Source organism: Myiozetetes cayanensis, unplaced genomic scaffold (assembly GCF_022539395.1).
Source record: "Myiozetetes cayanensis isolate MyiCay16 unplaced genomic scaffold, myiCay2020 scf12, whole genome shotgun sequence".
Lineage (NCBI taxonomy): Eukaryota > Metazoa > Chordata > Aves > Passeriformes > Tyrannidae > Myiozetetes > Myiozetetes cayanensis.
Genome location: NW_026086826.1, coordinates 25,064,320 through 25,077,432, shown reverse-complemented (window position 1 = coordinate 25,077,432; position 13,113 = coordinate 25,064,320). Strand labels below are relative to the sequence as shown.

Here is a 13,113-nt window from a genome sequence, read left to right as displayed (position 1 = left end):
TGATGAGTGTGACTCCAGATGTATTGATTTATTGCTGAGTAAATGCAAACCAGGTACAGAACAATACAATCTCTTATGGGACAGAGATTGTTGCTCAACACCTTGCTGGGCTGGGCAAGGCACAGAGGATGCCAGAGAGGGCACAGCTGTTCCTCGCTCAGCAGTACATGATGTGCTTATGCTCAGTCTCTCTCGTACTGGGTTTTTGCTTCCCAATGGCAATGCTATCCATGCCTATCTGACTGCATTTCTATGTCCTTGGCTTGCCAGAATACAAGTGAAACTGGCTTTTGTCCTTGTCTCACGTTCAGGCCCGTATCAGTCACGCTTCATTTCCACTGTCTGACACCTCTTTGTTCACAGCTCCCCGTTTCTGCCCGAATCGACGCCTCACGGTCTGGACGTGGACAGGATAAGAGAATTTAAACCAAACAGAGCAGCAGAGGACAGCATTACCTTGGCTGTAGTCAAACCTAGAGTAAAGCCATTTCCTTGTGCTGTCCTTCTGCAGAGACAGGCTCATTTTCTGACAGCCAGTAAGAGCTGATGCAGAGCTTGTGCTACCCCGGAGATCCTTATTATATCCCAGTCAGGGCAATCTTTGGAAATGTGAAGCCAAGAGAACAGGGCTTCATGATACTTTACAGTCAGAAAAGGTTTCCAGGACTGTCAGGAATAGGGAGATGCATTTTGGACTTTTTTTGCTTCTTTAATTTGAAGATAAGGAAGCTGAGGAATGGGGTAACTTGAGAGAGCTGGTACAAGTCTTAACACAGTTGAGTTGGAAACTAAATGCTTGGGGTCAGTGGACTTTCCATCTCCTATTTACATGGGGGCTAACACAGTGTGGTTAATGAATGTGTGGTATTGAAATTGTGCAAGCCCCTTTCCATCTTGAAACCATTGAGATTATCCACCCCATGGCTCTGGGCTCTTCCCTTTTTAGCATTTCATGTCTCCAATCATCTCTCCTAGATGATCAGCTGAACTCAGAAGAGAAGAAGAAAAGAAAGCAGAGAAGGAACAGGACTACTTTCAACAGCAGCCAGCTCCAGGCATTAGAGAGAGTCTTTGAGAGGACACACTACCCCGATGCCTTTGTACGGGAAGACCTCGCACGCAGAGTCAACCTCACTGAAGCCAGAGTGCAGGTAATCCCCTTGTATCCAGGCACACCTCCCCTGGGGGATCATCATCATTATTCCAGGAAGGCAGCAAAAATCCTTGAGGCCTGTGGGGCACAAAAGGGTCACCAAGCTTCTGGGTCCTGCTGTATTGCAGGGCACGGGTGGTGTGGGGAAGGAGCGAGTGTCACAGCAGAGCTGGTTGTGATGGCTGATGGCTCTGTGTGCTTCCCGCCCCAGGTGTGGTTCCAGAACCGGAGAGCCAAGTTCCGCCGGAACGAGAGGGCGATGCTGGCCAGCAAGAATGCCTCTCTGCTCAAATCCTACTCAGGGGACGTGACTGCCGTGGAGCAGCCCATAGTACCTCGCCCAGCTCCGAGACCCACCGACTATCTCTCCTGGGGCACCGCCTCGCCTTACAGGTGAGCCAACAACCCCTCTGGGCTGGCTGGTTTTTGGCATAGTAGAGAGCATTATAGAGTGGCCCTCAGACAGCTCTCATGGGCTGTTTATATTTACGTGGAACAACTGGAGGGTACAGCAGTTTTACCTCCCCACTGATTTTCCTTACCTGTTCTCATCCCACCCCATCTGACTGCCAGGTTTGCAAGGCGGGCTCAGCTCAGCATCATCGTGGCTTTCTGGCAGCTTCTTTTTTTGGTGGTCCCTTTCTCTGCAGTTCAGGAAGTTTTGAAAGAGGATCAGATAGAAATACATGGAAACAGAAGGGATTGCTTCCCATTGCATCCTGTTTAAAGCAAGGAAGAAACCCTACCATGGGGCACAGATCCAGGGGAGGTGAAGGCAGAGCACCTGGGGAGGCTCAACCACACACAGTGGCCAGAAGAGGGAGTTCTGTGGCTGTCCCAAGGCAGTCTCTGGTTGGGATGCAAGGAAGGGCTGGAAACTCACTCTTTGCATGTTGCTCCCATTCCTTCCCTCAGTGGTGAGCAGTTGCCTGAGCACAAGTGTGTGTGTGAACGCTGTGCTGTGCTGTGGTTTGCCCACAGTAAGGACCAGGTGACAGACTGGTGTTCAGTGTCCATCTCCTGTGGTCAGTGCTGCTTAAGAGGTGAGAGGAAAGAAGCACAGATGTGGCAACCCCAGTCTCAAAGGATCTGGGATGTCCATGCACATCACAGGCCTCCCTGTCCTCCTTCGTGCCATTCACAGCCCAGCAGGAACTGGGTGTGGATGTAAGATCCACAGGATGTGTTGGTCTGTGGGGAGCCAGCTGGCTCATCGGCAGTTAAAAATGAGGTTAGTGGGTGTTTTTTAGCACAGTGCCTTCATTGTTGGTAAGGACCTTGAAGCATTTGGCAGGGTTTCTTCCTGTTCCTCTGGCCTGGTCACAGCCACCCTCCTGCTGGCTGCCAGGAGCCATGCCATGCACAGGACCTCTCCTGCTCGGGCATCTTGACCCCCTTTTTGCTCCCAAACATTGTTTGCAGGGTAAGCCCTGTGAACACATGATCTTCCTGATAGTTTGTTGCTTCAGTGCCACGGGGTCCTCCCCATCCCCACTGTAGCTCTGGAGGGACAAGTCAGGTACTGGAAAGGATGTATTTGACAGCCACCAGTTTGGTCTTAGAGATAATAGCCCTTATCCTTTGGATTTCATCCAAGGACTGCTGTCTGACAAACCCCCCCTTTTGTGGTTAAGGCCTTCTGTGAAGTACTACTTGGTGTAGCACCCTAGGGAAGCATCTAGGTGGTGAGATCAGGGAGGATAAGCAAGTTCCTTCCCCACCCTGCTGAGACTGTGCTGGTGACAGCACCACATCCCTGCTAAACACTCGTGACTTATTTCTACCTCTCACACTTTTAAAAATAGATCAACCCTCCCAAGATGTTTACACAGGGGATTTCACAAGGGCTTCTAGAAGAAGACCCTACAAAGGTAACTTCCAGGGGTACACTGAGAAAGGCTGTCTGGGGCCACTCTGGGCAATGAGAAGCCCAAGGTGCCTGGGATGTGCAAACAAGGAGAGCAAGGCAGAAGGCAAAGTCTTAGGGTTGGGTTTTTCTCCCCCTGAGGTCCAGAGCTGGCTATGCCTCTCCACAGTGCAGACACATCCTCACTGTTCTGATATCTCCCCCTTCTCTTAAGCCAGTATGTTTCAGCACAGACATGTGCAGCTTACAGTTGTCACCACCGGCTGACATGTCAAACTAGGATGGACTCTGCCCAGCATTGGCAGAGGAGCAGAGCATCTGATTTCTGCAGTGTGAAGTGGTCAGGACTCTCAGACACTCCATGCTCTTCAGGCTTTCTGTTCCTACCCATCATCTCTTAGCAATAGTGTTCAACTTAAAGGGCACCAGGGCCGAGCTGTCACAGCCTCATTAAAGCTTTGAACTGAGTGAGGTTATTACAACACTGGACACTTGGTGAAATAATATTGAAACACTCCAGCCATGTGGAGTGTTTGCGTGGCCCTCTGCCCCCTCCCCATCTCCCTGGACCAGCCCCTGATTTACAGCTGCTCCGGGAGAGGGCTGAGAGCAGGGCCCAGAGCTGCGCCGCCGGTGCTGGTTTTACTCTTAGATCTGGGGAAAGTTTTCAATCAGCGTGTTTGTTCTCCAAATACACTCAGCCACAGGTCAACCAAAGCTATTTGCAGATCTGTGTCACATAGACAGCCAAGTAGATACTATTATTTTTTTGAAGTTGAAATGTTTTGCTTAGACATTTTTTAGCACAGGTTCCTAAGAAAACAAGACTTGCAGTCGCGCTGTCAGCCCGCACTTCCCACTCCAACAACCTTTGACTCCACGGGCCATTGAAAACCATATTTGAAAGGAGGATTTTAGGCCTCAGAAACATGATGTTGCTCTGTGTTTCATGAAAGCAGACAGCTGAGTGGAGGAAGGAGGACCTGTCTTTGCCTGAATGGGGCAGAACAAGGGGCCAACAGGGTGACTTCAACCCTTATTAGACCCTGAGGAGTCTCTGGAGCAACCCTCAAGTTGTTCTGATGTTTTGAGACAGCCTTCTTGTGCACTGCTCCTGGTAGAATGACTTGCTACAAGAGGGTGTTTCTGAAGATTTTCAGTTTAGCAGAGGTTTCACTTGGCACCAGTAATTTTCCCCACACCTGTGGGGACCTCAGAGCCAGAGACTCCTGGGAGTTTCAGCCCGGACTTGGGCAGCAGCCTGGTTTTGAATGGGGACAGTTTTACACCCAAGACAGAAAAATCCCTATTTTATCTGATCTAGGATATCCTTGAGGCTCTTCTTCCAGCACAAAAACATGGGAGAGATGCACACTATGAACAGGTGGGAATGAGAGCTTAAGTAAGCACCAGCTTTAGACCTTGTGAGACTTTGCACACTTCTGCAGGCAGCACTCGGCTCCTGACGTGGTGCTGACTTACAGGTGAGGAGAGTGACCAGCCCAGCCATGGAGAGGGAGCTGAGGGGGTGCAGCCAGCTGGGGAGAACTCCAGGTACACCAATCCATCGCATCCTGGATCCTGCTGAAATGCAGCTGTTGCAGCCCCAGTTGGGCAGAGTCTGTTTTATTGTCCATCCTCCGTGTTCTTCCTGGAGCTGTCAGAGACTCTGAGAGTCCTGAATGTTTGCTTTCCTGGGGAGAGTATTCAGTGCTTTTCTCTGGGTGGGTGTGTAAGCAGCTTTATATCCTGTGGATCTCAGCTGCCCTTTCCACGTGTGTAAGCTGTGGTGTTTCCACCGGTCCTGATGCAAAGATGACAGTCCTTCACTGAAGAAGTTATTTTCCTTGATTTTAAAGTGAGAAATAGGAGTCATATGGCCTGGGATGGAACCTACCAGTTCTTCCTGGTTTGGATCTCCTGGAGGCTGAGGATTCAGGCAGCACTGGATGGCATTTAAGCTCCTGACAGGTCAGCTCTGCTCTATGAGGTCAGAGATACGACCAGTACTTTGGGATGAGCAGGCAGTCCTCCAGCCTGGATCTGTGCAGCAAATGCCCTGTCCCTCAAGGGAGATTTTCTGTTTCAAAGAATCCTCCAGTCATGGAGCTCAGTGCTGGAAGAAATTTAAAAAAAAAAAAAAAGGGAAAAGCCAAGCCATCTTTTTTCTCGGGCTATGGATGGAGGGGAGGGTTTCCCAGAGCCTCAGCCATGAGCCACCTGGGCAGGCAGATGGAAAAGGTCAGACCTGAGCTTGCCTCCAGCAGAGCATTTGTGGTTTCCTCCTGAATGCACTGTCTGTGTTACATGGGCATTTCTCGTTCGTGTGGTGATGGTCAACTGGTTTTGATCTGTGGATCCATGGACAGGAAATGCAGCAGGTCAGACAGTGTGCTGGTTTGGGGGTGGAGGGGGTTTGGTTTTTTTCATAAATCCATGGGTTAAGCAAGTTTTCAAGTGGTCTGGAAAACAGATTTGCAGATTTTTTGGTAGGATAAGAAAAGAGTCAGAGGTTTTGGTTTAGCCTCTGCTGTCAGAAGTGATGGTTTTCATGAATAAAGTCATTATTTGAAGGGAGAAAAAGTATTTCATGGTTGTTTTTTTTTTCTCCCTGAACCTTCAGGGCATACTCTTTATGATCAGCTGAAGTTTTGAGGGGAAAAAAAAGTGCGGAAATTTTCATTCCAAAAGGCTGAAACCAGAAAACATCCCAGTTGTTGAAATGGGTTTTTCCCAGAGTGTTTCTTTAATGTAGCATGTGTTTGAGAAGTGACGCGATTTCACAACAAATAAAACCAACAATTGCTCTCATCAAAAAGACACTGCTTCCAGTGGGAATACTTTTAAGGACAATGGTCTGACTGGCAGGCTGACCTCATTGTAAACTTTTTTTTTTTTTGAGGGGGGGTTAGAAAATAGGAAGTGGAAATTTTCCTGTTGACTTCAAGCAGCTTTGGGGCTGTCTGTCCCCTGGGTGAGCGAACCACAGCGGAAAGATTTACAGGGGTGGGAAATATAGAGGAGTGGCAGTTCCCTGCTGGCATCAGAAACTCATCCCACAGGTGTGGAAATCCCAGGGTTTGAGGCCACGTCTGATGTGATGTTTCTCTTTCCATCCCACAGTGCCATGGCCACCTACTCTGCCACGTGTACCAACGCCAGCCCGGCACAGGGCATGAACATGGCCAACAGTATTGCCAACCTGAGACTGAAGGCAAAGGAATATAGTTTACAGAGGAATCAGGTGCCCACAGTCAATTAACGACTGGAGGCAGCTGCTGCCTTGCAGAAGGAGAAAATGCAACAGCACCCGTCCTGCTTCGCAACTTGTCCGTGCTGAACTAAAAAAAATAAAAGAAAAAATAAAAAGAAAAAGAAAAAAAAAAAAAAAAAAAAAGAAGAAGAAAAAAAGCCAACCCTCGCCCAGAACTGAACATGAGGAGCAAACTGAACCGTTCGTGAGTGACAAGGTTCCTCCTTCCTTTTGGGATAATGCCACCATTTTTTTTTCTTGTTATTGTTGGGTTTATTGCTTCTGCTCAGTATACTACGAGCTTCTTCAGTAACGGACAGTCTCACCCTTGTTGGTCTCCACTTTTGTATGGGACTGCAAAAAGAAACCTCTGCCAGTCTCAGCCCAGGGGCCAGTCCCACCACCACCGTGCTGAGATGCAAAGCTTGCTCCTCTCCCTGCTGCCCCAGCTCACCCATGGAGAAGTTGCTTGGTCACCGCTTCCCATTGTATCCACCTGACCCTCCTCCCTCCATCCCCTGTACCACAGAGGCAGCGCCGTTAGTGACAGTCTGCGAGAAGCCTGTAAATGCAACGAGATGGATTCATCCTGTCTGCGTTGCCTGGACCACTCCAAGGTGTGAGGAAGACCTCCTTGTGCTCCAGAGCATTTCAATGCTTTGCTGGGTATTCCCAGCAGTGCTGCCTCAAAAAAGCCAAAGAAGAGAGAGAAGCCAACATGGGTGTGTGAGCGGGGGGAGGGCGGCGGAGGGATCGCTCTGTAGTGCCAAGGATAGGACTGTTAGGACACTCCTTTCTATGCCTTACAGTTTGTGCCACAGGGAAAGGCGTTGTCCAGATGCATTTGTTTTATATATACTGTATATATTTATATATATAAGATAATACATGCAAGCTTGGTTGGTGTTTTTTTATTCAACAAAATAAAATCCATGGAAAATGTTTGGGATGTTTGTGCTGCATCCAGGTTCCTGGAGCCATGCATTGAAATTCCAGCCCCAGCCTCTCTCACCCTTGTCAGAGCTCTGCCCGGCAGCCTTGGGCAGCGCTGGAAGTGGCAGCTCACGTCCTCCCACGAACACCCCACAGAAGTGGTGCTGGAGGGAGCCACACTCCTCGGTAGGTTTTCCCCACAGACATTTGCAGCTTCCTGGAATACAGTGAGGATCTCCTCTCCATTCAGGCAGGTTCATGTAGTTCTTGGGAACACACAAGGACATCGCTATGGAAAGTCTCTGCCAGCCCCTCTGACGACAAGTGATGTCTCAGTGTCACACCAAAGACCTTTTCTCCCCCTGTTCCATAACACTGCCCAATGAGGCTTGTCCTGTAGCCTTAACCACTCTCCTTTGCTCTCCTTGACTGCTGTCCTCCCTCTGGGCTCTAACTAGGACCTAAAAGAGGTTTCTTCCATACAAGCATCCTGAGGAAACCAGGATCTTTTATGTTGCTGGTGATGTCTGACTCTTGGAGGGAGGCAGGGGGCTTATTTATAGCCAACAGTACTTGTGTCCAAACTGAGGTGGACTTTGCCATGGAACAGTCCACTGGAAGTAGAGGAGCGACTCCATGGTCCAGGCTGGACCATAAGGGAAGGAGAAGGAAACTCTGTCATGAGAGTGAGTTCTGTTGGAGGGGCTTAGGTCTCCACCCTGGTTTGCTGCAGACACACTGGGCACATGTAGATGTCTGACAGTGGGCTTTGGTAGTCTAAAACATCGTGTTGCAGGAAATGAGAAAGAAATCTCTTTAAAGTGAAGGTGCAGGTTAAACTGGCAGAAGATGAATGGAAATCCAGCCAAAGTATTTGAGCTAACACTGGGAAAAAAGCCCCAAATCCAAACTTGAGTGAGTTGTGCCTGTGATTGTATGTGTTGCTGCTGGAATTTTTTTTTTCTCCCTGTATGGGTATTTTTGACGGGAAAAAGAAATTAAATTGTGATCAGGACAAAAAGCTGAAAGTCACAGAACATCAGCAGGGACAGAGAGGCTGGGCAAGCACTTCATTTTAAGAAATCCATCATGTTCTGTTTGGTCCCTTTTTTTGGCTTTCTGCAGTGTGGAGAACCTCACATCTCTAAATATTTCTATCATAAGTAGTGCAGTTCCAGCTCCTAGAGCCAAGTGATCATGCTGGAAATCTCAGCCTGCACTTAGAAACTCACTCCTGATTGCTGTGCCTACTCAAACAGAGGAACTGTTGAAAAACGTGTCCTGCACGGGCAGAAGGGACACGGTGCCATGCAACGTCACTCAGAGGTTGTTGAGTGCCTTAAATTGATGCTCTCCCTTCTCCTTGTCTTGCTGCCCTTCTCTGCAATCCTCCAATATCCCAGCAGTGACAGCAGCCTGGATGAGCTTCCCTGACCTGCCCCAAGTATCCACCCTGGAGCTCTTTCCTTCAGCGAGTTTCAGCTCTTTCCTTCAGCATCTTGGTGGCCTTTTGGCCCTCCCCTTGTCTTTGCCCCCCTTTTCTGCAGTAGGAAAATCACCTTGAGCAGCTTTTTTTGTTGTTGTCCGTATGCAGACACCTCTTTCTGAGGTTAGCAAGGAGACAGCTCAGAGAGCATGAAGCTCGTGGTACCCCATCACCCGTCCATGGACCCAGACACCCATCCCCACACTGTGATGTTCACATGAGGGGGTCACATATGCAAACCCACCTTCAGCCTCCTCACCATATTTGTGTGAGGAATGGAGTTGTCTGGCACAGGCTGCTCCCCTGAGAAGGTTGTGCAAGCTTTTGACCTCCAGTTTGAGTTGGGCTTTGCCTTGGTTTGGGTTGCTTGGCCAGGGATGTTCTCACAGCTGACTGGGCTGTTGTCAGTTCAGGTGAGGCCTCTCACATCACCTTTGAGCTGGGTGATGGGTGACCCAATGATTGTTTTGTTTACGTGGATTTACTAGACAGAGTCCAGCCAGATGAAGGGGCAGGTTTTGGTGTTTGTTTCTTAATTGCTGGAGATCTCAGCCAACAGGCAGCGTCTTGTTGCCTATCAAGCCAAAGCTTTTATTATTGTGTATGTTTAATCTGTATTTTGCTAAAACATGTAAATATATGTGCAAATCAAGGGCCTTATCCTCCAAGCATGGAGCTCTCCAGGGTTTTAGTAGACTTTTGGCTGCAGCTCTAGGAAGTTGCCATGGTTACCACAGTTATCACTACTTTTGGGTACCATTCAGGGGAGAAAATGGTCTTGAGACACATTTCTCTCAGCAGCTCTGTACAAATGCTGTTTTCTCAGGCTCCCCCTTTCTCAAGAGGTGACTGATTCTTTCTAAGTGGGATTTTTGAGCATGACAGGGATGGATGATTGATGAGGCTGTTGGAGCTTGACGTGTGAAGCCACGGGATTCCCAGATGGAAGTGTATCCTGTAAATTATCTCTCGCTTTGTGATGTAAAATGTACAGTGTTTACACTAGAATAGAAATGATCATTTTCAATAAAAGGGGGAACAGACTCCCCAACCCTTTCTATAAGCTGCCACATCTGTGTCCTGTGTTGCTGCCTTGAGGTGTCCTACAGTGTTGGCTGGGGCTGGGAACATGCAGGAGCCTTGTGGGGGGAAACAGGGGGACTGGGGACGGTGGAGCAGGGCTTGGGGCTGCCTGCCCAGCTGTCCTGGGGACACGGTGCAGCCCATCAGGAGACCACAGAGAGACCCCAGTGGAGGTGGGGACCCCTCTGCTGCACACACTGTGCAGGCCAGCAGGTCAGGCTGTGTCCAGACCCCTGCCTGAACCACAGGATCCTTCTGGCAGCACAGGCAAGTTCAGCAGAGCATAAGGCAGGAAACACCCACAAAGACTTCTCCTCAGAGATGGTTTTGAGGAAAAGGCAGGACACACTGTGGCTTCACCCCCATCTCCCTACACCCCCCTGGGCTGCTGAGACACCAGGTGGGGCTGAGTGTGGGGCAGGAGGGATGAAAGGGGGTCTCCCTTCAGAGAAGGGAAGTGAGGGAGGGATGGGGATCCCTGTGTGAGTGCTGGAGATGGGCAACCTGCAGGGAAGGAGGGGAGGAGAGAAAGCAATAAATGAGAGGAAAAGGATGGAGTCCCTTCACCTGTGCAGGGAGCAGAGATGGGCTCATTAGGGAAATCCCTCCACTGCAAAGCAAGGGAGGTGGTCAGAAGGAGTTCAGAGGGTAATGAGGGCTAATTAGTGCAGGCTATTAAAGGAGGGATGGGGGAGGTACTCATGGGGAGTTTTTGTCACCTGGGGACACTAAGCTGGGCTGGAGCTGGTGAGTTGTGCTTCAGTGCTTGGGTCTCTGCTGGGAGCTGCTGTTGGGTAGGGGGGAGATGCTGGGGGACTTCTGTGACTTCCCTTCTTGGTCACTAAGTGGTTCATTTGGATTTGAGCCAAATGTTGGGAATTGGGAGTGTATTTGGGCTGGCTTCCTGTTTCCCTGCTGATCTGGCTTCTGACCCTCTGTGGGCAGTCAAATTTCAGCAGCCCAGTCCACAGAGAGACCCCCTTGAGAGGAGATGGGTATCTCTGCAAAGCCCTCAGCAGCGAGCCAAGCTTGCATTCCTTGCAAAGCTGATTATTCACTCCTCTGAAGCTGAAATAATAATAATATCACTCACTATTTCTCGATTGCCAAAATAAGTAGGCTTGTAAATAGCATTGCTTCCAAGCTGATTTGGAGACTGGAGTGGCTTGGACTGAGTCGAAACAAGCTTTGGATGTCCAATCAGACCTTCAGCTGGCTCATCTGAGCTCTCTGGGTAGGGGTCCATCTCCCCACCTGGTACTGCTGTGCTGTAAGCTCCTCCCCTGATGGCTCCAGCTCTCAGTTTGGCTTGGATTTTCCAGCAGGACCAACAAAAAGCATGGCAGAAGCAGGGCGTGGTGGCCTCCCCACACGCAGCTGCTGCAGGATCTGCTGAACATGCATTACACATGTGTAGTATTCCCACCAGAGAGGAGATACCTAATTCACTTGGGCTTCTTTATAGCAAAGTCCTACCTCCTGCTCACAGCTGAGTGACAGGGAAAGCCACGGGGTGGTTCCATGCTTGGGGGTTACCCATGGGGGCTTTATTGTTCACCTTTCCCCACCTCTGCCCCTCCAGAGACATCCCAGGTGAGCAGGAGCAGCTGCCCAGTGGCTTGGTTGGGTCTCTGCAGCCTGGATTTGGAGCTTAGCACCGTTCCTGGGCTCCCCACCTCCTCTCTTGGGGCTTTCCCACCAGTTCTTTCTCTGCCCTTGGCTGCCTGATACACTTTTCCTGCCTCTCAGCGAAGTGTGGCTTGTTGGGTATTTTGTGTTTCTGCTCGTCCAGCAAAACTGAGGAAATACCAGGAAGCAGCAAAAATCAGGAGAACAGGAGCGGGGAAACCCCAGTTCCTTTCACAAGCCAGCAGCACCTGTGGTTCCTACCAGCAGGTGGTTGGCACGTGTGGTGTGCGCTCAAGGGTGTTCAGAAATTGGGTCTAACAAAAGAAAATTCTCTTTCTCTAAGGAAAGGCAGGCCAGCAGTCTCTTTTTGGTGGCTGGAGAGGACCATATACTATGCCTGAACCTTCTTGCATACCCCTGATACCTGCTTTTGGGCAGGAAGGTGTCTGTGGGGCTGCTGGGGTCACGGTGTCCTGAGTGGGGGAGTCCTGCCAAGGTTGTCACATCCAAGAGCGAGGTGTTGGTTTTGAAATGAAGTGGAAAGGTAAGGGACTGTCCCCTTTCAAGGTGGGGTTAGGAGATGGTTGGGCTGTGCCCTGTGCTCCCCTGCAGCCTCCCAGGCTGCAGTCCTTCAGTACTTCAGTCCTGAGGGTGATGCTGGGATGGGGCCCCAGGGTCTCCAGCTGTAAAGATAAAGCTCCAGTGGCTTTGGTGGGGCAGGGGGATCAACATCTCTGTGTCATGGCAGGGAAAGATGCTGTGGGAGTTAACAGCAGGCCGAAGGATGACAAATGGCAACAAGCATCTTATAATGTCTCGTCCTCTTTTTCTATTTTAGCAGCTCTTCTAAGATCAGAGTTACTCTTTCCAGCACCTTGGCCAAATTTTGCTCTCTGTCTCACTGGAGCCCCTCAGCAGTCTCGGGCAGATGCTGTTTTCCTTTGCCTCCTGCCTCTGCCTGTCCAAGCAATGCCAGATGTTGTCTCACAGCTGCTGTTTTCCAACCCAGAGGTGCTTTCAGAGTGGGGGCCAGGTGGAGCCCTCCTTCTAAATGGGAGGTGCTAAAATTAGCCAGGCTATAAAGGCATCTTGGGACACCACAGAGCCCCCCATTTCAGTGGCCAGGTGGTGAGGTCAGTCCCACCTTCCTGAAAAGCAGCCACGTGTGAAGGAGATGAGCGCTCCTCCACGGCCACCCCCAAGGAGCAGAGGAGGCAGTGAGCTTTCCTGAGGGTAAGTGGGATGTGAGGTTACCCCACCACTCCCTCTTGCCATCGTGGGGCTGGCACTGTGGATGCTCTCAGAAAAACCTGTCCCTAGGCAGGAAAAGTCACACTGTGCTTCTGAGGAGGGTCCTCATAACGCTGCTGAGCTGACACGGTGGCTTTCTGTCCATCCCACATGCAGGTTTGGGACTGGCTTGGTGACATGTGTGGACTGTGGGCAAATAAAAAGCAAAGGCAGGATTAAAGCAGCTCCAGAGTGTTCTTTGTCCCCAGCTATGAGGGGTGTGAGACAGCTAAGGGTCTCCTCTTCTTCCTCCCCAGGAGACTCAGCTTGGGTGGGAGCTGTCCTGCCTGGGAAGAGCCACTCAGCCCAAACCAGAAAGGGCTGTGTTCACCCAGGGGGATGAGCCAGGTCCATCCCACAGTGGAAGGAGGTGACTCCCACAGCTGGTGCTTTGCCTGTGGATTTGCATCCCACAAAAC

General features: G+C 50.3%; 1 protein-coding gene across 1 annotated transcript in view; it reads left to right on the top strand.

Moving 5' to 3' along the window:
- Window positions 1–9,755, top strand: part of PRRX1 (paired related homeobox 1) — a 40,668-nt gene extending 30,913 nt beyond the window's left edge. The window contains exons 2-4 of the mRNA XM_050306972.1: window positions 976–1,151; window positions 1,365–1,546; window positions 6,144–9,755. Of these exons, the coding sequence (XP_050162929.1) occupies window positions 976–1,151; window positions 1,365–1,546; window positions 6,144–6,282 (497 nt within the window). The 3' untranslated portion in view covers window positions 6,283–9,755. The remainder of the gene's footprint in view (window positions 1–975; window positions 1,152–1,364; window positions 1,547–6,143) is intronic.
- Window positions 9,756–13,113: the final 3,358 nt, after the last annotated feature.